Source organism: Salvelinus fontinalis, unplaced genomic scaffold, assembly GCF_029448725.1.
Source record: "Salvelinus fontinalis isolate EN_2023a unplaced genomic scaffold, ASM2944872v1 scaffold_0260, whole genome shotgun sequence".
Lineage (NCBI taxonomy): Eukaryota > Metazoa > Chordata > Actinopteri > Salmoniformes > Salmonidae > Salvelinus > Salvelinus fontinalis.
This window is the reverse complement of record NW_026600469.1, coordinates 124,313-150,314: the sequence shown is the minus strand read 5'-3', so window position 1 is coordinate 150,314 and position 26,002 is coordinate 124,313. Positions and strand designations below refer to the sequence as shown.

Below are 26,002 nucleotides of genomic sequence, written 5' to 3'. Positions count from 1 at the left end.
GTCGTGTCCGTCGTCCAGACAACGCCGTGTAAACTCCCAGTGCTTTCTGAGGACCAAAACACACTGGCATGTTGTGACAAGAGAAATGACTGAAAACATCAACATGTCATCGGGCTGACTGGTTATGACTGAGTTTCGAAAACGAAACGTTTGATATTTGAAGAAAACAAAAAGTTAGAAGAATCGTACATAAAGATCTCTTACAGGTAAAGAGAATATACATTACACATATGCTGCCGTAAGAAGATAGCTAACGTTTGCTAGCTAGCTATCGTTGCTATCAATGAGATTATAGGCACCTTGAGTACATCCCATTAAACCCAGTTTAGTCAACTCAAAGCTGGTCAAGCTACGTTTTGGTAAACTAGGTCCAAGGATGAAGGTTTACTAAAATAGCTAGCTGGTCACGCTGCTAACTATCTAACCAGATGGCTAGCTAACGTCAGTTTGCTAATTTATTAACAGCTAGCTAGCCTAACATGTTACGCTAACTAGCTAGCTAGCTACATCAGACAGGGTATCAACTCCATTCTCTTTCGTTGTTGCTGGCGCATTAGCTATGAATCAAAACGAGACCCTCAACTACCCTAAATGTGAAGAAAGAAACATATTGCTACGTGTGGCGCTTGCTGTAGCTATTGAAATGCTAAGTTAGCCAGTCAGCTAGCTAGTGGCTAAACCCTCTTCTTCTTCGTGGGAATTTGCGGCAGACTAGACGCTGTGTTGCGTATTGCTGTCTTTCGCAGGTCAGAGTGCGGATTGAACATTTTGGTTTATAAAAAAAAAGGGGGCATGCGAAAATCATAAATTGCATCACCATCTAACCCTGCACCAGTGGAGGCTGCTGCGGGGAGAACTGCTCATTATAACGGCTGGAATGGAATGTAATAGATGGAATGGTATGTAACCCATGAAAACCATGTTTCTGATACCATTCCATTTACTCCATTCCAGCCATTCTAATGAACCGTTCTCCCCTCAGCAGACTCCACTGCCCTACACCTATACACTGCCCCCCCCCCCCCCCCCAAAACCCCACCACCTCATCCCACTACGTTGTCCCTAAATGATCCTACACCAGGCTGTCGGCCCCCCACCACCTCATCCCACTACGTTGTCCCTAAATGATCCTACACCAGGCTGTCGGCCCCCACCACCTCATCCCACTACGTTGTCCCTAAATGATCCTACACCAGGCTGTTGGACCCCACCACCTCATCCCACTACGTTGTCCCTAAATGACCCTACACCAGGCTGTCGGCCCCCACCACCTCATCCCACTACTCTGTCCCTAAATGATCCTACACCAGGCTGTTGGCCCCCCACCACCTCATCCCACTACGTTGTCCCTAAATGATCCTACACCAGGCTGTCGGCCCCCACCACCTCATCCCACTACGTTGTCCCTAAATGATCCTACACCAGGCTGTTGGCCCCCACCACCTCATCCCACTACGTTGTCCCTAAATGATCCTACACCAGGCTGTTGGCCCCCACCACCTCATCCCACTACGTTGTCCCTAAATGATCCTACACCAGGCTGTTGGACCCCACCACCTCATCCCACTACGTTGTCCCTAAATGATCCTACACCAGGCTGTCGGCCCCCACCACCTCATCCCACTACGTTGTCCCTAAATGATCCTACACCAGGCCTACACAAAACTCTCCCACCTACCGGTCCACAATCATCCCTGGTAGGATTCTCAGGGAAAACGCTGGAAGTCTCTACCACACCTGTTGCCGCAGGTAGGCCCACTTCATCCTGGTCTGACTCAACTTCAGAGCACTGCCCACCAGCTCCGTTTCCAGATCCTCAAGGTTCTTAAGAGAGCATGTAGGCATGTAGAAGTACGTTAGCTTGGTTTGCGTTCGGTAGACGAAGGTCTTATGCCTTCGCGTCATCGCAGTTCCGTCTTCCAGCCAAGCAGACAGAGCTAAGCTCTCTTACCATGCTATGTGGATGTCTGTGGATACATACCTGGGGGCGTATTCATTATGCCGATTCTGTTGCAAAACGTTTCTTAAACGGAAGCTAAAAATCAAATCAAATGTTATTGGTCACACACACATATTTAGAAGATGTTATTGCCAGTGTAGTGAAATGGTTTTGTTCCTAGCTTCAGCAGTGTAGTAATATCTAACAATACGCACTAATCTAAAAGGTAAAAGAATGGAATGTAGAAGTATTAGGACGAACAATGTCAGAGTCCTACCTGATTTTGTCCAATAGAAACTCGTTTTGCAACTGTTTGGACTAATGATTAGGCCCTACACCCCGGGTTGTTTGGACTAATGATTAGGCCCGACACCCCGGGTTGTAGACTAATGATCAGGCCCGACACCCCGGGTTGTTTGGACTAATGATTAGGCCCGACACCCCGGGTTGTAGACTAATGATTAGGCCCTACACCCCGGGTTGTAGACTAATGATTATGCCCTACACCCCGGGTTGTAGACTAATGATTAGGCCCTACACCCCGGGTCATTTGGACTAATGATTAGGCCCTACACCCCGGGTCGTTTGGACTAAAGATTAGGCCCGACACCCCGGGTTGTTTGGACTAATGATTATGCCCGACACCCCAGGTTGTTTGGACTAATAATTAGGCCCGACACCCCGGGTTGTTTCGACTAATGATTAGGCCCGACACCCCAGGTTGTTTGGACTAATGATTAGGCCCGACACCCCGGGTTGTTTGGACTAAAGATTAGGCCCTACACCCCGGGTTGTAGACTAATGATTAGGCCCTACACCCTGGGTTGTTTGGACTAATGATTAGGCCCTACGCCACGGGTTGTTTGGACTAATGATCAGGCCCGACACCCCGGGTTGTTTGGACTAATGATTAGGCCCTACACCCTGGGTTGTTTGGACTAATGATTAGGCCCTACACCCCGGGTTGTAGACTAATGATTAGGCCCTACACCCCGGGTTGTTTGGACTAATGATTAGGCCCTACACCCCGGGTTGTTTGGACTAATGATTAGGCCATACACCCCGGGTTGTTTGGACTAATGATTAGGCCCTACGCCACGGGTTGTTTGGACTAATGATTAGGCCCGACACCCCGGGTTGTAGACTAATGATTAGGCCCGACACCACGGGTTGTAGACTAATGATCAGGCCTGACACCCCGGGTTGTAGACTAATGATTAGGCCCGACACCCCGGGTTGTAGACTAATGATCAGGCCCGACACCCCGGGTTGTAGACTAATGATCAGGCCCGACACCCCGGGTTGTTAACTAATGATTAGGCCCTACGCCACGGGTTGTAGACTACTGATCAGGCCCGACACCCCGGGTTGTAGACTAATGATTAGGCCCGACACCCCGGGTTGTAGACTACTGATCAGGCCCGACACCCCGGGTTGTAGACTAATGATTAGGCCCAACACCCCGGGTCATTTGGACTAATGATTAGGCCCGACACCCTGGGTTGTAGACTAATGATTAGGCCCGACACCCCGGGTCATTTGGACTAAAGATTAGGCCCGACACCCCGGGTCGTTTGGACTAATGATTAGGCCCGACACCCCGGGTTGTTTGGACTAATGATTATGCCCGACACCCCGGGTTGTAGACTAACGATTAGGCCCTACACCCCGGGTCATTTGGACTAATGATCAGGCCCTACACCCCAGGTCATTTGGACTAACGATTAGGCCCTACACCCCGGGTCATTTGGACTAATGATTAGGCCCGACACCCCGGGTCATTTGGACTAATGATTAGGCCCGACACCCCGGGTTGTAGACTAATGATCAGGCCCGACACCCCGGGTTGTAGACTAATGATTAGGCCCGACACCCCGGGTTGTAGACTAATGATTAGGCCCGACACTCCGGGTTGTAGACTAACGATTAGGCCCGACACCCCGGGTTGTAGACTAATGATTAGGCCCGACACTCCGGGTTGTAGACTAATGATCAGGCCCGACACCCCGGGTCATTTGGACTAATGATCAGGCCCTACACCCCAGGTCATTTGGACTAATGATTAGGCCCTACACCCCGGGTCATTTGGACTAATGATTAGGCCCGACACCCCGGGTTGTAGACTAATGATTAGGCCCGACACCCCGGGTTGTAGACTAATGATTAGGCCCGACACTCCGGGTTGTAGACTAACGATTAGGCCCAACACCCCGGGTTTGCAGTGCACATTCAGTTGTCACACGTTTATTGCTGTGTGATGGTCTTAGCTACTATAATACAGTATCTTTTTTTCTTCAACAGAGACCCCCGGGAATAAGACGGAACAACAATGGGTCTGTTTGATAAACTAGCTGGCTGGCTGGGCCTGAAGAAGAAGCAAGTCAACGTTCTGTGTCTGGGATTGGACAACAGCGGTAAGACCACGATCATCAACCAACTCAAACCATCCAATGTAAGTTCTACACTAGTAGCCTGGGATCAATTAGGTCTACTTACTTCATGGGCCTCTAGATGAGAATGAGTTAGTGGTTTCGCTGTGATATAGTACGGCCACTTAAAGATACGGCTTGTAAAAGTCACATGTATACATACAGGTGTAAACAAATGAAGACACTTTAGGATTAGAGTAAGTCAGTACAGTTACTGGTTTTCAGAGGATACGGATTCCATGTCCTCCTGAAGAGGGATGGTGGAGAAAGGAACAAGGAGACACCGCTGGGAGAGAGGTAGAGAAGAGGAGATGGAGAGAGAGATGGAGAGAGAGAGAGGAGGGAGAGAGAGAGGAGGAGATGGAGAGAGAGAGAGAGATGGTGAGAGAGAGAGAGGAGGAGATGGAGGAGATGGAGAGAGAGAGAGAGAGAGAGAGAGAGAGAGAGAGAGAGAGAGAGAGAGAGAGAGAGAGAGAGAGAGGAGGAGATGGAGGATCTGTAATGTGTTGAAGTGTTGCTACAGGAAGTGAGGTCATGGATGGAGGATCTGTAATGTGTAGAATAGAGAAGTGTTGCTACAGGAAGTGAGGTCATGGATGGAGGATCTGTAATGTGTAGAATAGAGAAGTGTTGCTACAGGAAGTGAGGTCATGGATGGAGGATCAGTAATGTGTAGAATAGAGAAGTGTTGCTACAGGAAGTGAGGTCAGGGATGGAGGATCTGTAATGTGTTGAATATAGAAGTGTTGCTACAGGAAGTGAGGTCATGGATGGAGGATCTGTAATGTGTTGAATATAGAAGTGTTGCTACAGGAAGTGAGGTCATGGATGGAGGATCAGTAATGTGTAGAATAGAGAAGTGATGCTACAGGAAGTGAGGTCATGGATGGAGGATCTGTAATGTGTTGAATAGAGAAGTGTTGCTACAGGAAGTGAGGTCATGGATGGAGGATCGGTAAGAGGCCATACAACAAAGACCCGAACACACAACTTTCAATTCATTATTGAACGTTGATTCACATTTGCTGTCCTGCTCCTCTTGTTAATTAGTTGAACTTGTCTTCCTGAAGCCTGAAGACAGTTTCAAATGTCCTTCTCTACTGTTGTGTTACAAAGGTGCAGGTGGTGGACCAATTAACAGAATCACCTGGATGAATGAAGGTCAACAGAATGACGATGCCTCGGCCCTAACTGCATGAGGAGTCGCCCAATAGTCATCTTCTAGTCCCTAAATTGTTAGCATGTTTATCCACCCCTGTAGGTCATCTATCCCTGATATCCTTCAACCCTGGTCTTCTTCTCTCTCTCTCTCTCTCTGCATCAACCACTTCCTGTCCACTCCAAACGTCTTGGAGGTCTTCTGTCCCTGATATCCTTCAACCCTGGTCTTCTTCTTCTCTCTCTGCATCAACCACTTCCTGTCCACTCCAAGCGTCTTGGGGGTCATCTATCCCTGATATCCCTCAACCCTGGTCTTCTTCTCTCTCTGCATCAACCACTTCCTGTCCACTCCAAGCGTCTTGGGGGTCATCTATCCCTCAACCCTGGTCTTCTTCTCTCTCTGCATCAACCACTTCCTGTCCACTCCAAGCGTCTCGGAGACAGTCCAGAGGTTTCTAGTTGTTCCTGATGGTCTCTGATCTTGGTAAAGGCCCCATGGCTCGATGCAGAGCAGAGTTTTCTAGTTGTTCCTGATGGTCTCTGATCTTGGTAAAGGCACCATGGCTCGATGCAGAGCAGAGTTTTCTAGTTGTTCCTGATGGTCTCTGATCTTGGTAAAGGCCCCATGGCTCGATGCAGAGCAGAGGTTTCTAGTTGTTCCTGATGGTCTCTGATCTTGGTAAAGGCCCCATGGCTCGATGCAGAGCAGAGGTTTCTAGTTGTTCCTGATGGTCTCTGATCTTGGTAAAGGCCCCATGGCTCGATGCAGAGCAGAGGTTTCTAGTTGTTCCTGATGGTCTCTGATCTCTGTAAAGGCACCATGGCTCGATGCAGAGCAGAGGTTTCTAGTTGTTCCTGATGGTCTCTGATCTCTGTAAAGGCACCATGGCTCGATGCAGAGGTTTCTAGTTGTTCCTGATGGTCTCTGATCTTGGTAAAGGCACCATGGCTCGATGCAGAGCAGAGGTTTCTAGTTGTTCCTGATGGTCTCTGATCTTGGTAAAGGCCCCATGGCTCGATGCAGAGCAGAGGTTTCTAGTTCCTGATGGTCTCTGATCTTGGTAAAGGTCCCATGGCTCGATGCAGAGCAGAGGTTTCTAGTTGTTCCTGATGGTCTCTGATCTTGGTAAAGACCCCATGGCTCGATGCAGAGGTTTCTAGTTGTTCCTGATGGTCTCTGATCTTGGTAAAGGCCCCATGGCTCGATGCAGAGCAGAGGTTTCTAGTTGTTCCTGATGGTCTCTGATCTTGGTAAAGGTCCCATGGCTCGATGCAGAGCAGAGGTTTCTAGTTGTTCCTGATGGTCTCTGATCTTGGTAAAGACCCCATGGCTCGATGCAGAGGTTTCTAGTTGTTCCTGATGGTCTCTGATCTTGGTAAAGGCCCCATGGCTCGATGCAGAGCAGAGGTTTCTAGTTGTTCCTGATGGTCTCTGATCTTGGTAAAGGCCCCATGGCTCGATGCAGAGCAGAGGTTTCTAGTTGTTCCTGATGGTCTCTGATCTTGGTAAAGGCCCCATGGCTCGATGCAGAGCAGAGGTTTCTAGTTGTTCCTGATGTTCTCTGATCTTGGTAAAGGCACCATGGCTCGATGCAGAGCAGAGGTTTCTAGTTGTTCCTGATGTTCTCTGATCTTGGTAAAGGCACCATGGCTCGATGCAGAGCAGAGGTTTCTAGTTGTTCCTGATGTTCTCTGATCTTGGTAAAGGCCCCATGACTCGATGCAGAGCAGAGGTTTCTAGTTGTTCCTGATGGTCTCTTATCTTGGTAAAGGCCCCATGACTCGATGTAGAGCAGAGGTTTCTAGTTGTTCCTGATGGTCTCTGGTCTTGGTAAAGGCCCCATGACTCGATGCAGAGCAGAGGTTTCTAGTTGTTCCTGATGGTCTCTGATCTCTGTAAAGGCACCATGGCTCGATGCAGAGCAGAGGTTTCTAGTTGTTCCTGATGGTCTCTGATCTTGGTAAAGGCCCCATGACTCGATGTAGAGCAGAGGTTTCTAGTTGTTCCTGATGGTCTCTGATCTTGGTAAAGGTCCCATGGCTCGATGCAGAGCAGAGGTTTCTAGTTGTTCCTGATGGTCTCTGGTCTTGGTAAAGGCCCCATGGCTCGATGCAGAGCAGAGGTTTCTAGTTGTTCCTGATGGTCTCTGATCTTGGTAAAGGCCCCATGGCTCGATGCAGAGCAGAGGTTTCTAGTTGTTCCTGATGGTCTCTGATCTTGGTAAAGGCACCATGGCTCGATGCAGAGCAGAGGTTTCTAGTTGTTCCTGATGGTCTCTGATCTTGGTAAAGGCCCCATGGCTCGATGCAGAGCAGAGGTTTCTAGTTGTTCCTGATGGTCTCTGATCTTGGTAAAGGCCCCATGGCTCGATGCAGAGCAGAGGTTTCTAGTTGTTCCTGATGGTCTCTGATCTTGGTAAAGGCCCCATGGCTCGATGCAGAGCAGGGGTTTCTAGTTGTTCCTGATGGTCTCTGATCTCTGTAAAGGCCCCATGACTCGATGCAGAGCAGAGGTTTCTAGTTGTTCCTGATGGTCTCTGATCTTGGTAAAGGCCCCATGGCTCGATGCAGAGCAGAGGTTTCTGGTTGTTCCTGATGGTCTCTGATCTTGGTAAAGGCACCATGGCTCGATGCAGAGCAGAGGTTTCTAGTTGTTCCTGATGGTCTCTGATCTTGGTAAAGGCCCCATGGCTCGATGCAGAGCAGGGGTTTCTAGTTGTTCCTGATGGTCTCTGATCTCTGTAAAGGCCCCATGACTCGATGCAGAGCAGAGGTTTCTAGTTGTTCCTGATGGTCTCTGATCTTGGTAAAGGCACCATGGCTCGATGCAGAGCTGCAGTTTTTACATCTGAACCAAAAAAAATATATGTAACAATGAAAGGTTAATTTAACAATAAAATAAGACATTTATTTAATAATTCATGAAATCTATTATCTTGTTGTAGGTCACTAAATTATGTTGCCGCTTTAGAAATTGGCCACTGGTGGGAACTTACACATAATTGTCAATTACCTAATAATACTTAATACTTATACGTAGTGGTTTAGTGTACAATCAGCCGTGGATAGAACGACCAGATGAATTAATAGAAACATTAAGTGGCCTTAATCAGTACGGTTAGCCTAATCTGTTCCTGTGTAGTTAACCATTACTAATCTGTTCCTGTGTAATTAACCAATACTAATGTATTCCTGTGTAATTAACCAATACTAATGTATTCCTGTGTAATTAACCATTACTAATGTATTCCTGTGTCATGCAGGCCCAGACACAAGACATCGTCCCGACCATTGGCTTCAGCATCGAGAAGTTCAAGACATCAAGGTGATCAATGAGACAATACTGGATGACTGATGGTCAAATGTTCTGAACTAAACCTTGAAGGTTTTTGGGGAACGTTGTCTGAACGTTGTCTGAGCAGTATCACTACTACTACTATTACATATTATATTATATATATATATATATACCTTGAAGGTTGTTGGGGAATGTTGTCTGAACGTTATCACTACTACTACTATTACATATTATATTATATATATATATATACCTTGAAGGTTGTTGGGGAATGTTGTCTGAACGTTATCACTACTACTACTATTACATATTATATTATATATATATATATACCTTGAAGGTTGTTGGGGAATGTTGTCTGAACGTTATCACTACTACTACTATTACATATTATATTATATATATATATATACCTTGAAGGTTGTTGGGGAATGTTGTCTGAACAGTATCACTTCTACTACTATTACATATTATATTTCCAATATAGTGCACTACTTTTCTCTCCAGTCTATATTCTCCTCTTCTCTCCAGTCTATATTCTCCTCATCTCTCCAGTCTATATTCTCCTCATCTCTCCAGTCTATATTCTCCTCTTCTCTCCAGTCTATATTCTCCTCTTCTCTCCAGTCTATATTCTCCTCATCTCTCCAGTCTATATTCTCCTCTTCTCTCCAGTCTTCTATATTCTCCTCTTCTCTCCAGTCTATATTCTCCTCTTCTCTCCAGTCTTCTATATTCTCCTCTTCTCTCCAGTCTATATTCTCCTCTTCTCTCCAGTCTATATTCTCCTCTTCTCTCCAGTCTATATTCTCCTCTTCTCTCCAGTCTTCTATATTCTCCTCTTCTCTCCAGTCTTCTATATTCTCCTCTTCTCTCCAGTCTATATTCTCCTCTTCTCTCCAGTCTATATTCCCCTCTTCTCTCCAGTCTTCTATATTCTCCTCTTCTCTCCAGTCTATATTCTCCTCTTCTCTCCAGTCTATATTCTCCTCTTCTCTCCAGTCTTCTATATTCTCCTCTTCTCTCCAGTCTATATTCTCCTCTTCTCTCCAGTCTATATTCTCCTCTTCTCTCCAGTCTATATTCTCCTCTTCTCTCCAGTCTATATTCTCCTCTTCTCTCCAGTCTATATTCCCCTCTTCTCTCCAGTCTTCTATATTCTCCTCTTCTCTCCAGTCTATATTCTCCTCTTCTCTCCAGTCTATATTCTCCTCTTCTCTCCAGTCTATATTCTCCTCTTCTCTCCAGTCTTCTATATTCTCCTCTTCTCTCCAGTCTATATTCTCCTCTTCTCTCCAGTCTATATTCTCCTCTTCTCTCCAGTCTATATTCTCCTCTTCTCTCCAGTCTTCTATATTCTCCTCTTCTCTCCAGTCTTCTATATTCTCCTCTTCTCTCCAGTCTATATTCTCCTCTTCTCTCCAGTCTATATTCTCCTCTTCTCTCCAGTCTATATTCTCCTCTTCTCTCCAGTCTATATTCTCCTCTTCTCTCCAGTCTATATTCTCCTCTTCTCTCCAGTCTTCTATATTCTCCTCTTCTCTCCAGTCTATATTCTCCTCTTCTCTCCAGTCTTCTATATTCTCCTCTTCTCTCCAGTCTATATTCTCCTCTTCTCTCCAGTCTATATTCTCCTCTTCTCTCCAGTCTTCTATATTCTCCTCTTCTCTCCAGTCTTCTATATTCCCCTCTTCTCTCCAGTCTATATTCCCCTCTTCTCTCCAGTCTTCTATATTCTCCTCTTCTCTCCAGTCTATATTCTCCTCTTCTCTCCAGTCTATATTCTCCTCTTCTCTCCAGTCTTCTATATTCTCCTCTTCTCTCCAGTCTATATTCTCCTCTTCTCTCCAGTCTATATTCTCCTCTTCTCTCCAGTCTATATTCTCCTCTTCTCTCCAGTCTATATTCTCCTCTTCTCTCCAGTCTTCTATATTCTCCTCTTCTCTCCAGTCTATATTCTCCTCTTCTCTCCAGTCTTCTATATTCTCCTCTTCTCTCCAGTCTTCTATATTCTCCTCTTCTCTCCAGTCTATATTCTCCTCTTCTCTCCAGTCTTCTAAAACCTCCTCTTCTCTCCAGTCTATATTCTCCTCTTCTCTCCAGTCTATATTCTCCTCTTCTCTCCAGTCTAAAACCTCGTCTTCTCTCCAGTCTTCTAAAACCTCCTCTTCTCTCCAGTCTCTCCTTCACAGTGTTCGACATGTCTGGCCAAGGGAGATACAGAAACCTCTGGGAACATTACTACAAGTGAGTTCAGACACACACACACACACACGCACACACACACACACACACACACACACACACACACACACACACACACACACACACACACACACACACACACACACACACACACACACACACACACACACACACACACACACACACACACACACACACACACACACACACACACACACGGTAGGTAGGTAGGTAGTGCTGCCAGTGAATCATGTTGACCCCCCCCCCCTCTCCCTCCCCAGGGAGGGTCAAGCCATAATCTTTGTGGTGGACAGTGGAGACAAGTTGAGGATGGTGGTCGCTAAAGACGAACTGGACACGCTCCTCAACCACCCAGGTGAATCATCATCCTCATTATACACTCCTCAACCACCCAGGTGAATCATCCTCCTCATTATACGCTCCTCAACCACCCAGGTGAATCCTCCTCATTATACGCTCCTCAACCACCCAGTTGAATCCTCCTCATTATACGCTCCTCAACCACCCAGGTGAATCATCCTCATTATACGCTCCTCAACCACCCAGGTGAATCCTCCTCATTATACGCTCCTCAACCACCCAGGTGAATCATCCTCCTCATTACACGCTCCTCAACCACCCAGGTGAATCATCCTCCTCATTACACGCTCCTCAACCACCCAGGTGAATCATCCTCATTACACGCTCCTCAACCACCCAGGTGAATCATCCTCCTCATTATACGCTCCTCAACCACCCAGGTGAATCATCCTCCTCATTACATGCTCCTCAACCACCCAGGTGAATCATCCTCCTCATTATACACTCCTCAACCACCCAGGTGAATCATCCTCCTCATTATACACTCCTCAACCACCCAGGTGAATCCTCCTCATTATACGCTCCTCAACCACCCAGGTGAATCCTCCTCATTATACGCTCCTCAACCACCCAGGTGAATCATCCTCATTATACGCTCCTCAACCACCCAGGTGAATCCTCCTCATTATACGCTCCTCAACCACCCAGGTGAATCATCCTCCTCATTACACGCTCCTCAACCACCCAGGTGAATCATCCTCCTCATTACACGCTCCTCAACCACCCAGGTGAATCATCCTCATTACACGCTCCTCAACCACCCAGGTGAATCATCCTCCTCATTATACGCTCCTCAACCACCCAGGTGAATCATCCTCCTCATTACACGCTCCTCAACCACCCAGGTGAATCATCCTCCTCATTACACGCTCCTCAACCACCCAGGTGAATCATCCTCCTCATTATACACTCCTCAAACACCCAGGTGAATCATCCTCCTCATTACACGCTCCTCAACCACCCAGGTGAATCATCCTCCTCATTACACGCTCCTCAACCACCCAGGTGAATCATCCTCCTCATTACACACTCCTCAACCACCCAGGTGAATCATCATCCTCATTATACGCTCCTCAACCACCCAGGTGAATCATCCTCATTATACGCTCCTCAACCACCCAGGTGAATCATCCTCATTATACGCTCCTCAACCACCCAGGTGAATCATCCTCCTCATTATACGCTCCTCAACCACCCAGGTGAATCATCCTCATTACACACTCCTCAACCACCCAGGTGAATCATCCTCGTTATACGCTCCTCAACCACCCAGGTGAATCATCCTCCTCATTACACGCTCCTCAACCACCCAGGTGAATCATCCTCCTCATTACACGCTCCTCAACCACCCAGGTGAATCATCCTCCTCATTACACGCTCCTCAACCACCCAGGTGAATCATCCTCCTCATTATACGCTCCTCAACCACCCAGGTGAATCATCCTCATTACACGCTCCTCAATCACCCAGGTGAATCATCCTCATTACACACTCCTCAACCACCCAGGTGAATCATCCTCATTACACACTCCTCAACCACCCAGGTGAATCATCCTCGTTATACGCTCCTCAACCACCCAGGTGAATCATCCTCCTCATTACACGCTCCTCAACCACCCAGGTGAATCATCCTCATTACACGCTCCTCAACCACCCAGGTGAATCATCCTCATTATACGCTCCTCAACCACCCAGGTGAATCATCCTCCTCATTATATGCTCCTCAACCACCCAGGTGAATCATCGTCATTACACGCTCCTCAACCACCCAGGTGAATCATCCTCATTATACGCTCCTCAACCACCCAGGTGAATCATCCTCCTCATTATACGCTCCTCAACCACCCAGGTGAATCATCCTCCTCATTACACACTCCTCAACCACCCAGGTGAATCATCCTCATTATACGCTCCTCAACCACCCAGGTGAATCATCCTCCTCATTATACGCTCCTCAACCACCCAGGTGAATCATCCTCATTATACGCTCCTCAACCACCCAGGTGAATCATCATCCTCATTATACGCTCCTCAACCACCCAGGTGAATCATCCTCCTCATTATACGCTCCTCAACCACCCAGGTGAATCATCCTCCTCATTTAACACTCCTCAACCACCCAGGTGAATCATCCTCCTCATTATACACTCCTCAACCACCCAGGTGAATCATCCTCCTCATTATACACTCCTCAACCACCCAGGTGAATCATCCTCATTATACGCTCCTCAACCACCCAGGTGAATCATCCTCATTATACGCTCCTCAACCACCCAGGTGAATCATCCTCATTACACGCTCCTCAATCACCCAGGTGAATCATCCTCATTACACACTCCTCAACCACCCAGGTGAATCACCCTCATTATATGCTCCTCAACCACCCAGGTGAATCATCCTCCTCATTATACACTCCTCAACCACCCAGGTGAATCATCCTCCTCATTATACACTCCTCAACCACCCAGGTGAATCATCCTCCTCATTACACGCTCCTCAACCACCCAGGTGAATCATCCTCCTCATTACACGCTCCTCAACCACCCAGGTGAATCATCCTCCTCATTATACACTCCTCAACCACCCAGCTGAATCATCCTCATTACACACTCCTCAACCACCCAGGTGAATCATCCTCATTACACGCTCCTCAACCACCCAGGTGAATCATCCTCCTCATTACACGCTCCTCAACCACCCAGGTGAATCATCCTCCTCATTATACGCTCCTCAACCACCCAGGTGAATCATCCTCATTACACGCTCCTGAACCACCCAGGTGAATCATCCTCATTACACGCTCCTCAACCACCCAGGTGAATCATCCTCATTATACGCTCCTGAACCACCCAGGTATCAATTTAACCATGCCACGACTAACCAACCCATGATCATTTGAACCCAGCCAATAGTATTCTTTGAAACCAGAACCGAAAGATTGTCAAGACTGTTGTTTGTTTTTAATGCTGGTTAATTATCATTATATGCAGGCAGCTTCTTTGACGTAATGTCCCTTTATCTCCACAGTTAACGCCTGGTCTTTTGTTCTGTGTTAGTCTGTAGACAACCCACATGGTCCCTATCAAGGGCACTACTATTGACCACAGACTGTACCGTGCCTGATAGACCTTACAAATAATTGTATGTGTTGTCATTACAAAAAATCATGTTAAACACTATTTACTATTGGTGTGGCAGGTCGCCTAGTGGTTAGAGTGTAGAGGTGGCAGGTAGCCTAGTGGTTAGAGTGTAGAGGTGGCAGGTAGCCTAGTGGTTAGAGTGTAGAGGTGGCAGGTAGCCTAGTGGTTAGAGTGTAGAGGTGGTAGGTAGTCTAGTGGTTAGAGTGTAGAGACGGCAGGTCGCCTAGTGGTTAGAGTGTAGAGGTGGCAGGTAGCCTAGTGGTTAGAGTGTAGAGGTGGCAGGTAGCCTAGTGGTTAGAGTGTAGAGGCGGCAGGTAGCCTAGTGGTTAGAGTGTAGGGGCGGCAGGTAGCCTAGTGGTTAGAGTGTAGAGGTGGCAGGTAGCCTAGTGGTTAGAGTGTAGAGACGGCAGGTAGCCTAGTGGTTAGAGTGTAGAGGTGGCAGGTAGCCTAGTGGTTAGAGTGTAGGGGGGGCTGGTAGCCTAGTGGTTAGAGTGTAGAGGTGGCAGGTAGCCTAGTGGTTAGAGTGTAGAGGTGGCAGGTAGCCTAGTGGTTAGAGTGTAGAGGTGGCAGGTAGCCTAGTGGTTAGAGTGTAGAGGTGGCAGGTAGTCTAGTGGTTAGAGTGTAGAGGAGGCAGGTAGCCTAGTGGTTAGAGTGTAGAGGCGGCAGGTAGCCTAGTGGTTAGAGTGTAGAGGAGGCAGGTAGCCTAGTGGTTAGAGTGTAGAGGTGGCAGGTAGCCTAGTGGTTAGAGTGTAGAGGCGGCAGGTAGCCTAGTGGTTAGAGTGTAGAGGTGGCAGGTAGCCTAGTGGTTAGAGTGTAGAGGTGGCAGGTAGCCTAGTGGTTAGAGTGTAGAGGTGGCAGGTAGCCTAGTGGTTAGAGTGTAGAGGTGGCAGGTAGTCTAGTGGTTAGAGTGTAGAGGAGGCAGGTAGCCTAGTGGTTAGAGTGTAGAGGCGGCAGGTAGCCTAGTGGTTAGAGTGTAGAGGAGGCAGGTAGCCTAGTGGTTAGAGTGTAGAGGTGGCAGGTAGCCTAGTGGTTAGAGTGTAGAGGCGGCAGGTAGCCTAGTGGTTAGAGTGTAGAGGTGGCAGGTAGCCTAGTGGTTAGAGTGTAGAGGTGGCAGGTAGCCTAGTGGTTAGAGTGTAGAGGTGGCAGGTAGCCTAGTGGTTAGAGTGTAGAGGTGGCAGGTAGCCTAGTGGTTAGAGTGTAGAGGTGGCAGGTAGTCTAGTGGTTAGAGTGTAGAGGAGGCAGGTAGCCTAGTGGTTAGAGTGTAGAGGCGGCAGGTAGCCTAGTGGTTAGAGTGTAGAGGAGGCAGGTAGCCTAGTGGTTAGAGTGTAGAGGTGGCAGGTAGCCTAGTGGTTAGAGTGTAGAGGCGGCAGGTAGCCTAGTGGTTAGAGTGTAGAGGTGGCAGGTAGCCTAGTGGTTAGAGTGTAGAGGTGGTAGGTAGCCTAGTGGTTAGAGTGTAGAGGTGGCAGGTAGCCTAGTGGTTAGAGTGTAGAGGCGGCAGGTAGTCTAGTGGTTAGAGTGTAGAGGCGGCAGGTAGCCTAGTGGTTAGAGTGTAGAGGCGGCAGGTAGCCTAGTGGTTGGAGCGGCGGCAGGTAGCCTAGTGGTTAGAGTGTAGGGGCGGCAGGTAGCCTAGTGGTTAGAATGTAGAGGTGGCAGGTAGCCTAGTGGTTAGAGTGTAGAGGTGGCAGGTAGCTTAGTGGTTAGAGTGTAGAGGCGGTAGGTAGCCTAGTGGTTAGAGTGTAGAGGTGGTAGGTAGCCTAGTGGTTAGAGTGTAGGTGTGGCAGGTAGCCTAGTGGTTAGAGTGTAGAGGTGGCAGGTAGTCTAGTGGTTAGAGTGTAGAGGCGGCAGGTAGCCTAGTGGTTAGAGTGTAGAGGCGGCAGGTAGCCTAGTGGTTAGAGTGTAGAGGCGGCAGGTAGCCTAGTGGTTAGAGTGTAGAGGCGGCAGGTAGCCTAGTGGTTAGAGTGTAGAGGCGGCAGGTAGCCTAGTGGTTGGAGCGGCGGCAGGTAGCCTAGTGGTTAGAGCGGCGGCAGGTAGCCTAGTGGTTAGAGCGTCGGACTAGTAACCGAAAGGTTGCAAGATCGAATCCCCCGAGCTGACAAGGTAAAAATCTGTCGCTCTGCCCCTGAACAAGGCAGTTAACCCACTGTTCCTAGGTCCGTCATAGTAAATACTAATTTGTTGTTAACTGACTTGCCTAGTTAAATAAAGATAAAATAAAACATTCACAAATGCAACTTATATTTTTGAGTCCATGCTACTTATTATGTGACTTGTTAAACACATGTTGACTCCTTTAGGCCGTAACAAAGGGCTTGAATACTTATTGACTCAAGACATTTCAGCGTTTCGTTTTTTAAATTAATTTGTAAACATTTCTAAAAACATAATTCCACTTTAACATGATGGGGTGTGTAGGTCAGTGACCCCCCCCCCCCCCCCCCAAAAAAAAACAATCAGAATGGGTACCATTTTAAATTCCTTGTAACACAACTTCCTGATTCTCGTCTCTGTAGACGTAAAGCACCGACGGATCCCCCTGCTGTTCTTCGCCAACAAGATGGACGTGAGAGACGCCCTGTCTTCGGTCAAGGTCTCCCAGCTGCTCTGCCTGGAGAACATCAAGGACAAGCCCTGGCACATCTGGTACACGGACTAGTTTATTAAAAACACCCAGAATCCACGTGGGCACACATTTCACCGTTTCTAAACCAGGTCCACGATTCAGTCCGTTACAATACATTAGATTTCATTACGGTCTGTTTTAGTCCAACCTCCAGAACAGGTTTTTATTTTAATATACACACTGCTCCAAATAAATAAAGGGAACACTAAAATAACACATCCTAGATCTGAATGAATGAAATATTCTTATTTAAATACTTTTTTCTTTACGTCGTTGAATGTGCTGACAGCAAAATCACTCAATCGCCCAATTTGGACTTTTTCACTTAGGGGTGTACCGGTACTCACTTTTGTTGCCCGCGGTTTAGACATTAATGGCTGTGTGTTGAGTTATTTTGAGGGGACAGCACATTTACACTGTTATACAAGCTGTACACTCACTACTTTACATTGTAGCAAAGTGTCATTTCTTCAGTGTTGTCACATGAAAAGTGATACTCAAATATTTACCAAAAATGTGAGGGGTGTACTCACTTTTGTGATATTACTGTATATATGACAAAACGCTGCCTTTTCTAATGGTTGTTGAAGCGTTGGTCTTCACTGACTTCCTCTCTTCCTGTCTGTTTCAGTGCCAGCGATGCTGTGAAAGGAGAGGGTTTACTAGAAGGCGTTGATTGGCTGCAAGGTACGGCAGACGATTCACACACGCTCTCTCTCTCTCATGGTTTCAGCTCACTAAATGTGTTTCAGTGATTTTATCATAGTTATGTGAAATGTAGAAGCTCATAGCTTCATTTATTTACCATAGTTATGTGATATGTAGAAGCTAATAGCTTCATTTATTTTCCATAGAAATGTGATATGTAGAAACTAATAGCTTCATTGATTTACCATAGATATGTGATATGTAGAAGCTATAGCTTCATTTATTTTTACCATAGATATGTGATATGTAGAAACTAATAGCTTCATTGATTTACCATAGATATGTGATATGTAGAAACTAATAGCTTCATTGATTTACCATAGTTATGTGATATGTAGAAGCTATAGCTTCATTTATTTTTACCATAGATATGTGATATGTAGAAGCTAATAGCTTCATTTATTTACCATAGTTATGTGATATGTAAAGCTAATAGCTTCATTGATTTTACCATAGTTATGTGATATGTAAAGCTAAAAGCTTCATTTATTTTACCATAGATATGTGATATGTAGAAGCTAATAGCTTCATTTATTTACCATAGTTATGTGATATGTAGAAGCTAATAGCTTCATTTAAATTGTGGTTTATTTCCATTTGACTTCCGTCTGTAGATGAAATGTCCCTGTGAGTATTTGACGTCATTAGTGTTTAGTGTAGCAGACTGGCAATATAACCCCATAATGGTCCACGTCATTAGTGTTTAGTGTAGTAGACTGGCAGTATAACCCCATAATGGTCCTTTAGTCCACGTCATTAGTGTTTAGTGTAGTAGACTGGCAGGATAACCCCATAATGGTCCTTTAGTCCACGTCATTAGTGTTTAGTGTAGTAGACTGGCAGTATAACCCCATAATGGTCCACGTCATTAGTGTTTAGTGTAGCAGACTGGCAGTATAACCCCATAATGGTCCTTTAGTCCACGTCATTAGTGTTTAGTGTAGTAGACTGGCAGTATAACCCCATAATGGTCCTTTAGTCCATGTCATTAGTGTTTAGTGTAGTAGACTGGCAGTAGAACCCCATAATGGTCCTTTATTCCACGTCATTAGTGTTTAGTGTAGCAGACTGGGAGTATTACCCCATAATGGTCCTTTAGTCCACGTCATTAGTGTTTAGTGTAGTAGACTGGCAGTATAACCCCATAATGGTCCTTTAGTCCACGTCATTAGTGTTTAGTGTAGTAGACTGGCAGTATAACCCCATAATGGTCCTTTAGTCCACGTCATTAGTGTTTAGTGTAGCAGACTGGCAGTATAACCCCATAATGGTCCTTTAGTCCACGTCATTAGTGTTTAGTGTAGTAGACTGGCAGTATAACCCCATAATGGTCCTTTAGTCCACGTCATTAGTGTTTAGTGTAGCAGACTGGCAGTATAACCCCATAATGGTCCTTTAGTCCACGTCATTAGTGTTTAGTGTAGTAGACTGGCAGTATAACCCCATAATGGTCCTTTAGTCCACGTCATTAGTGTTTAGTGTATTAGACTGGCAGTATAACCCCATAATGGTCCTTTAGTCCACGTCATTAGTGTTTAGTGTAGTAGACTGGCAGTAGAACCCCATAATGGTCCTTTATTCCACGTCATTAGTGTTTAGTGTAGTAGACTGGCAGTATAACCCCATAATGGTCCTTTAGTCCACGTCATTAGTGTTTAGTGTAGCAGACTGGCAGTTTAACCCCATAATGGTCCACGTCATTAGTGTTTAGTGTAGCAGACTGGCAGTATAACCCCATAATGGTCCTTTAGTCCACGTCATTAGTGTTTAGTGTAGTAGACTGGCAGTATAACCCCATAATGGTCCTTTAGTCCACGTCATTAGTGTTTAGTGTAGTAGACTGGCAGTATAACCCCATAATGGTCCACGTCATTAGTGTTTAGTGTAGTAGACTGGCAGTATAACCCCATAATGGTCCTTTAGTCCACGTCATTAGTGTTTAGTGTAGTAGACTGGCAGTATAACCCCATAATGGTCCTTTAGTCCACGTCATTAGTGTTTAGTGTAGTAGACTGGCAGTATAACCCCATAATGGTCCTTTAGTCCACGTCATTAGTGTTTAGTGTAGCAGACTGGCAGTATAACCCCATAATGGTCCTTTAGTCCACGTCATTAGTGTTTAGTGTAGTAGACTGGCAGTATAACCCCATAATGGTCCTTTAGTCCACGTCATTAGTGTTTAGTGTAGCAGACTGGCAGTATAACCCCATAATGGTCCTTTAGTCCACGTCATTAGTGTTTAGTGTAGCAGACTGGCAGTATAACCCCATAATGGTCCTTTAGTCCACGTCATTAGTGTTTAGTGTAGTAGACTGGCAGTATAACCCCATAATGGTCCTTTAGTCCACGTCATTAGTGTTTAGTGTAGTAGACTGGCAGTATAACCCCATAATGGTCCTTTAGTCCACGTCATTAGTGTTTAGTGTAGTAGACTGGCAGTATAACCCCATAATGGTCCACGTCATTAGTGTTTAGTGTAGTAGACTGGCAGTATAACCCCATAATGGTCCTTTAGTCCACGTCATTAGTGTTTAGTGTAGCAGACTGGCAGTATAACCCCATAATGGTCCACGTCATTAGTGTTTAGTGTAGTAGACTGGCAGTATAACCCCATAATGGTCCTTTAGTCCACGTCATTAGTGTTTAGTGTAGTAGACTGGCAGTATAACCCCATAATGGTCCTTTAGTCCACGTCATTAGTGTTTAGTGTAGTAGACTGGCAGTATAACCCCATAATGGTCCTTTAGTCCACGTCATTAGTGTTTAGTGTAGCAGACTGGCAGTATAACCCCATAATGGTCCTTTAGTCCACGTCATTAGTGTTTAGTGTAGTAGACTGGCAGTATAACCCCATAATGGTCCTTTAGTCCACGTCATTAGTGTTTAGTGTAGTAGACTGGCAGTATAACCCCATAATGGTCCTTTATTCCACGTCATTAGTGTTTAGTGTAGTAGACTGGCAGTATAACCCCATAATGGTCCTTTAGTCCACGTCATTAGTGTTTAGTGTAGCAGACTGGCAGTATAACCCCATAATGGTCCTTTAGTCCACGTCATTAGTGTTTAGTGTAGTAGACTGGCAGTATAACCCCATAATGGTCCTTTAGTCCACGTCATTAGTGTTTAGTGTAGCAGACTGGCAGTATAACCCCATAATGGTCCACGTCATTAGTGTTTAGTGTAGTAGACTGGCAGTATAACCCCATAATGGTCCTTTAGTCCACGTCATTAGTGTTTAGTGTAGTAGACTGGCAGTATAACCCCATAATGGTCCTTTAGTCCACGTCATTAGTGTTTAGTGTAGTAGACTGGCAGTATAACCCCATAATGGTCCTTTAGTCCACGTCATTAGTGTTTAGTGTAGCAGACTGGCAGTATAACCCCATAATGGTCCACGTCATTAGTGTTTAGTGTAGTAGACTGGCAGTATAACCCCATAATGGTCCTTTAGTCCACGTCATTAGTGTTTAGTGTAGCAGACTGGCAGTATAACCCCATAATGGTCCTTTAGTCCACGTCATTAGTGTTTAGTGTAGTAGACTGGCAGTATAACCCCATAATGGTCCTTTAGTCCACGTCATTAGTGTTTAGTGTAGTAGACTGGCAGTATAACCCCATAATGGTCCACGTCATTAGTGTTTAGTGTAGTAGACTGGCAGTATAACCCCATAATGGTCCTTTAGTCCACGTCATTAGTGTTTAGTGTAGTAGACTGGCAGTATAACCCCATAATGGTCCTTTAGTCCACGTCATTAGTGTTTAGTGTAGTAGACTGGCAGTATAACCCCATAATGGTCCACGTCATTAGTGTTTAGTGTAGCAGACTGGCAGTATAACCCCATAATGGTCCTTTAGTCCACGTCATTAGTGTTTAGTGTAGTAGACTGGCAGTATAACCCCATAATGGTCCTTTAGTCCACGTCATTAGTGTTTAGTGTAGCAGACTGGCAGTATAACCCCATAATGGTCCTTTAGTCCACGTCATTAGTGTTTAGTGTAGCAGACTGGCAGTATAACCCCATAATGGTCCTTTAGTCCACGTCATTAGTGTTTAGTGTAGTAGACTGGCAGTATAACCCCATAATGGTCCTTTAGTCCACGTCATTAGTGTTTAGTGTAGTAGACTGGCAGTATAACCCCATAATGGTCCTTTAGTCCACGTCATTAGTGTTTAGTGTAGTAGACTGGCAGTATAACCCCATAATGGTCCTTTAGTCCACGTCATTAGTGTTTAGTGTAGTAGACTGGCAGTATAACCCCATAATGGTCCTTTAGTCCACGTCATTAGTGTTTAGTGTAGCAGACTGGCAGTATAACCCCATAATGGTCCTTTAGTCCACGTCATTAGTGTTTAGTGTAGTAGACTGGCAGTATAACCCCATAATGGTCCTTTAGTCCACGTCATTAGTGTTTAGTGTAGTAGACTGGCAGTATAACCCCATAATGGTCCTTTAGTCCACGTCATTAGTGTTTAGTGTAGCAGACTGGCAGTATAACCCCATAATGGTCCTTTAGTCCACGTCATTAGTGTTTAGTGTAGCAGACTGGCAGTATAACCCCATAATGGTCCTTTAGTCCACGTCATTAGTGTTTAGTGTAGTAGACTGGCAGTATAACCCCATAATGGTCCTTTAGTCCACGTCATTAGTGTTTAGTGTAGCAGACTGGCAGTATAACCCCATAATGGTCCTTTAGTCCACGTCATTAGTGTTTAGTGTAGTAGACTGGCAGTATAACCCCATAATGGTCCTTTAGTCCACGTCATTAGTGTTTAGTGTAGTAGACTGGCAGTATAACCCCATAATGGTCCACGTCATTAGTGTTTAGTGTAGTAGACTGGCAGTATAACCCCATAATGGTCCTTTAGTCCACGTCATTAGTGTTTAGTGTAGTAGACTGGCAGTATAACCCCATAATGGTCCTTTAGTCCACGTCATTAGTGTTTAGTGTAGTAGACTGGCAGTATAACCCCATAATGGTCCTTTAGTCCACGTCATTAGTGTTTAGTGTAGTAGACTGGCAGTATAACCCCATAATGGTCCTTTAGTCCACGTCATTAGTGTTTAGTGTAGTAGACTGGCAGTATAACCCCATAATGGTCCTTTAGTCCACGTCATTAGTGTTTAGTGTAGTAGACTGGCAGTATAACCCCATAATGGTCCTTTAGTCCACGTCATTAGTGTTTAGTGTAGCAGACTGGCAGTATAACCCCATAATGGTCCTTTAGTCCACGTCATTAGTGTTTAGTGTAGTAGACTGGCAGTATAACCCCATAATGGTCCTTTAGTCCACGTCATTAGTGTTTAGTGTAGTAGACTGGCAGTATAACCCCATAATGGTCCTTTAGTCCACGTCATTAGTGTTTAGTGTAGTAGACTGGCAGTATAACCCCATAATGGTCCTTTAGTCCACGTCATTAGTGTTTAGTGTAGCAGACTGGCAGTATAACCCCATAATGGTCCTTTAGTCCACGTCATTAGTGTTTAGTGTAGCAGACTGGCAGTATAACCCCATAATGGTCCACGTCATTAGTGTTTAGTGTAGTAGACTGGCAGTATAACCCCATAATGGTCCTTTAGTCCACGTCATTAGTGTTTAGTGTAGTAGACTGGCAGTATAACCCCATAATGGTCCTTTAGTCCACGTCATTAGTGTTTAGTGTAGCAGACTGGCAGTATAACCCCATAATGGTCCTTTAGTCCACGTCATTAGTGTTTAGTGTAGTAGACTGGCAGTATAACCCCATAATGGTCCTTTAGTCCACGTCATTAGTGTTTAGTGTAGCAGACTGGCAGTATAACCCCATAATGGTCCTTTAGTCCACGTCATTAGTGTTTAGTGTAGTAGACTGGCAGTATAACCCCATAATGGTCCTTTAGTCCACGTCATTAGTGTTTAGTGTAGTAGACTGGCAGTATAACCCCATAATGGTCCTTTAGTCCACGTCATTAGTGTTTAGTGTAGCAGACTGGCAGTATAACCCCATAATGGTCCTTTAGTCCACGTCATTAGTGTTTAGTGTAGTAGACTGGCAGTATAACCCCATAATGGTCCTTTAGTCCACGTCATTAGTGTTTAGTGTAGTAGACTGGCAGTATAACCCCATAATGGTCCTTTAGTCCACGTCATTAGTGTTTAGTGTAGTAGACTGGCAGTATAACCCCATAATGGTCCTTTAGTCCACGTCATTAGTGTTTAGTGTAGTAGACTGGCAGTATAACCCCATAATGGTCCTTTAGTCCACGTCATTAGTGTTTAGTGTAGCAGACTGGCAGTATAACCCCATAATGGTCCTTTAGTCCACGTCATTAGTGTTTAGTGTAGCAGACTGGCAGTATAACCCCATAATGGTCCTTTAGTCCACGTCATTAGTGTTTAGTGTAGTAGACTGGCAGTATAACCCCATAATGGTCCTTTAGTCCACGTCATTAGTGTTTAGTGTAGCAGACTGGCAGTATAACCCCATAATGGTCCTTTAGTCCACGTCATTAGTGTTTAGTGTAGTAGACTGGCAGTATAACCCCATAATGGTCCTTTAGTCCACGTCATTAGTGTTTAGTGTAGTAGACTGGCAGTCTAACCCCATAATGGTCCACGTCATTAGTGTTTAGTGTAGTAGACTGGCAGTATAACCCCATAATGGTCCTTTAGTCCACGTCATTAGTGTTTAGTGTAGCAGACTGGCAGTATAACCCCATAATGGTCCTTTAGTCCACGTCATTAGTGTTTAGTGTAGTAGACTGGCAGTATAACCCCATAATGGTCCACGTCATTAGTGTTTAGTGTAGTAGACTGGCAGTATAACCCCATAATGGTCCTTTAGTCCACGTCATTAGTGTTTAGTGTAGCAGACTGGGAGTATTACCCCATAACGGTCCTTTAGTCCACGTCATTAGTGTTTAGTGTAGTAGACTGGCAGTAGAACCCCATAATGGTCCTTTAGTCCACTTCATTAGTGTTTAGTGTAGTAGACTGGCAGTATAACCCCATAATGGTCCTTTAGTCCACGTCATTAGTGTTTAGTGTAGTAGACTGGCAGTATTACCCCATAATGGTCCTTTAGTCCACGTCGTTAGTGTTTAGTGTAGTAGACTGGCAGTAGAACCCCACAATGGTCCTTTATTCCACGTCATTAGTGTTTAGTGTAGCAGACTGGCAGTATAACCCCATAATGGTCCTTTAGTCCACGTCATTAGTGTTTAGTGTAGTAGACTGGCAGTATAACCCCATAATGGTCCACGTCATTAGTGTTTAGTGTAGTAGACTGGCAGTACAACCCCATAATGGTCCTTTAGTCCATGTCATTAGTGTTTAGTGTAGTAGACTGGCAGTGTAACCCCATAATGGTCCTTTAGTCCACGTCATTAGTGTTTAGTGTAGCAGACTGGGAGTATTACCCCATAATGGTCCTTTAGTCCACGTCATTAGTGTTTAGTGTGGTAGACTGGCAGTAGAACCCCATAATGGTCCACGTCATTAGTGTTTAGTGTAGTAGACTGGCAGTATAACCCCATAATGGTCCTTTAGTCCACGTCATTAGTGTTTAGTGTAGTAGACTGGCAGTGTAACCCCATAATGGTCCTTTAGTCCACGTCATTAGTGTTTAGTGTAGTAGACTGGCAGTATAACCCCATAATGGTCCTTTAGTCCACGTCATTAGTGTTTAGTGTAGTAGACTGGCAGTATAACCCCATAATGGTCCACGTCATTAGTGTTTAGTGTAGTAGACTGGCAGTATAACCCCATAATGGTCCTTTAGTCCACGTCATTAGTGTTTAGTGTAGTAGACTGGCAGTATAACCCCATAATGGTCCTTTAGTCCACGTCATTAGTGTTTAGTGTAGTAGACTGGCAGTATAACCCCATAATGGTCCTTTAGTCCACGTCATTCCAGCCGTCTGCCTTGGTCCACGTTCCCTTTCTCCCTTTGTGACGTGTCTCTAGATCCCTATCAACCTTCCACTGTTCATAGCTCCTCCTATGACCTTTTATAACCCCTCCCCTTCTCAGAGAACAATTAGAGATCTGATTGTCCTCCGTTTTCTTTTTATCCAGATCAAATCAGAACGATGAGAACGTGAGAGGTTGAGAGAACGACGCGACGGGGGGGGGGGGGGGGGG

General features: G+C 45.6%; 1 protein-coding gene across 1 annotated transcript; it reads left to right on the top strand.

Annotated features, from left to right (window-relative positions):
- LOC129845266 (ADP-ribosylation factor-like protein 6) lies at positions 1 to 26,002 on the top strand. The gene is made up of 8 exons (XM_055913137.1): positions 1 to 206; positions 4,241 to 4,391; positions 8,793 to 8,854; positions 11,006 to 11,074; positions 11,314 to 11,408; positions 17,064 to 17,193; positions 17,805 to 17,860; positions 25,937 to 26,002. The coding sequence occupies exons 2-8, from the start codon at positions 4,269 to 4,271 to the stop codon at positions 25,960 to 25,962; spliced, it is 561 nt and encodes a 186-aa protein (XP_055769112.1). The 5' UTR covers positions 1 to 206; positions 4,241 to 4,268; the 3' UTR covers positions 25,963 to 26,002.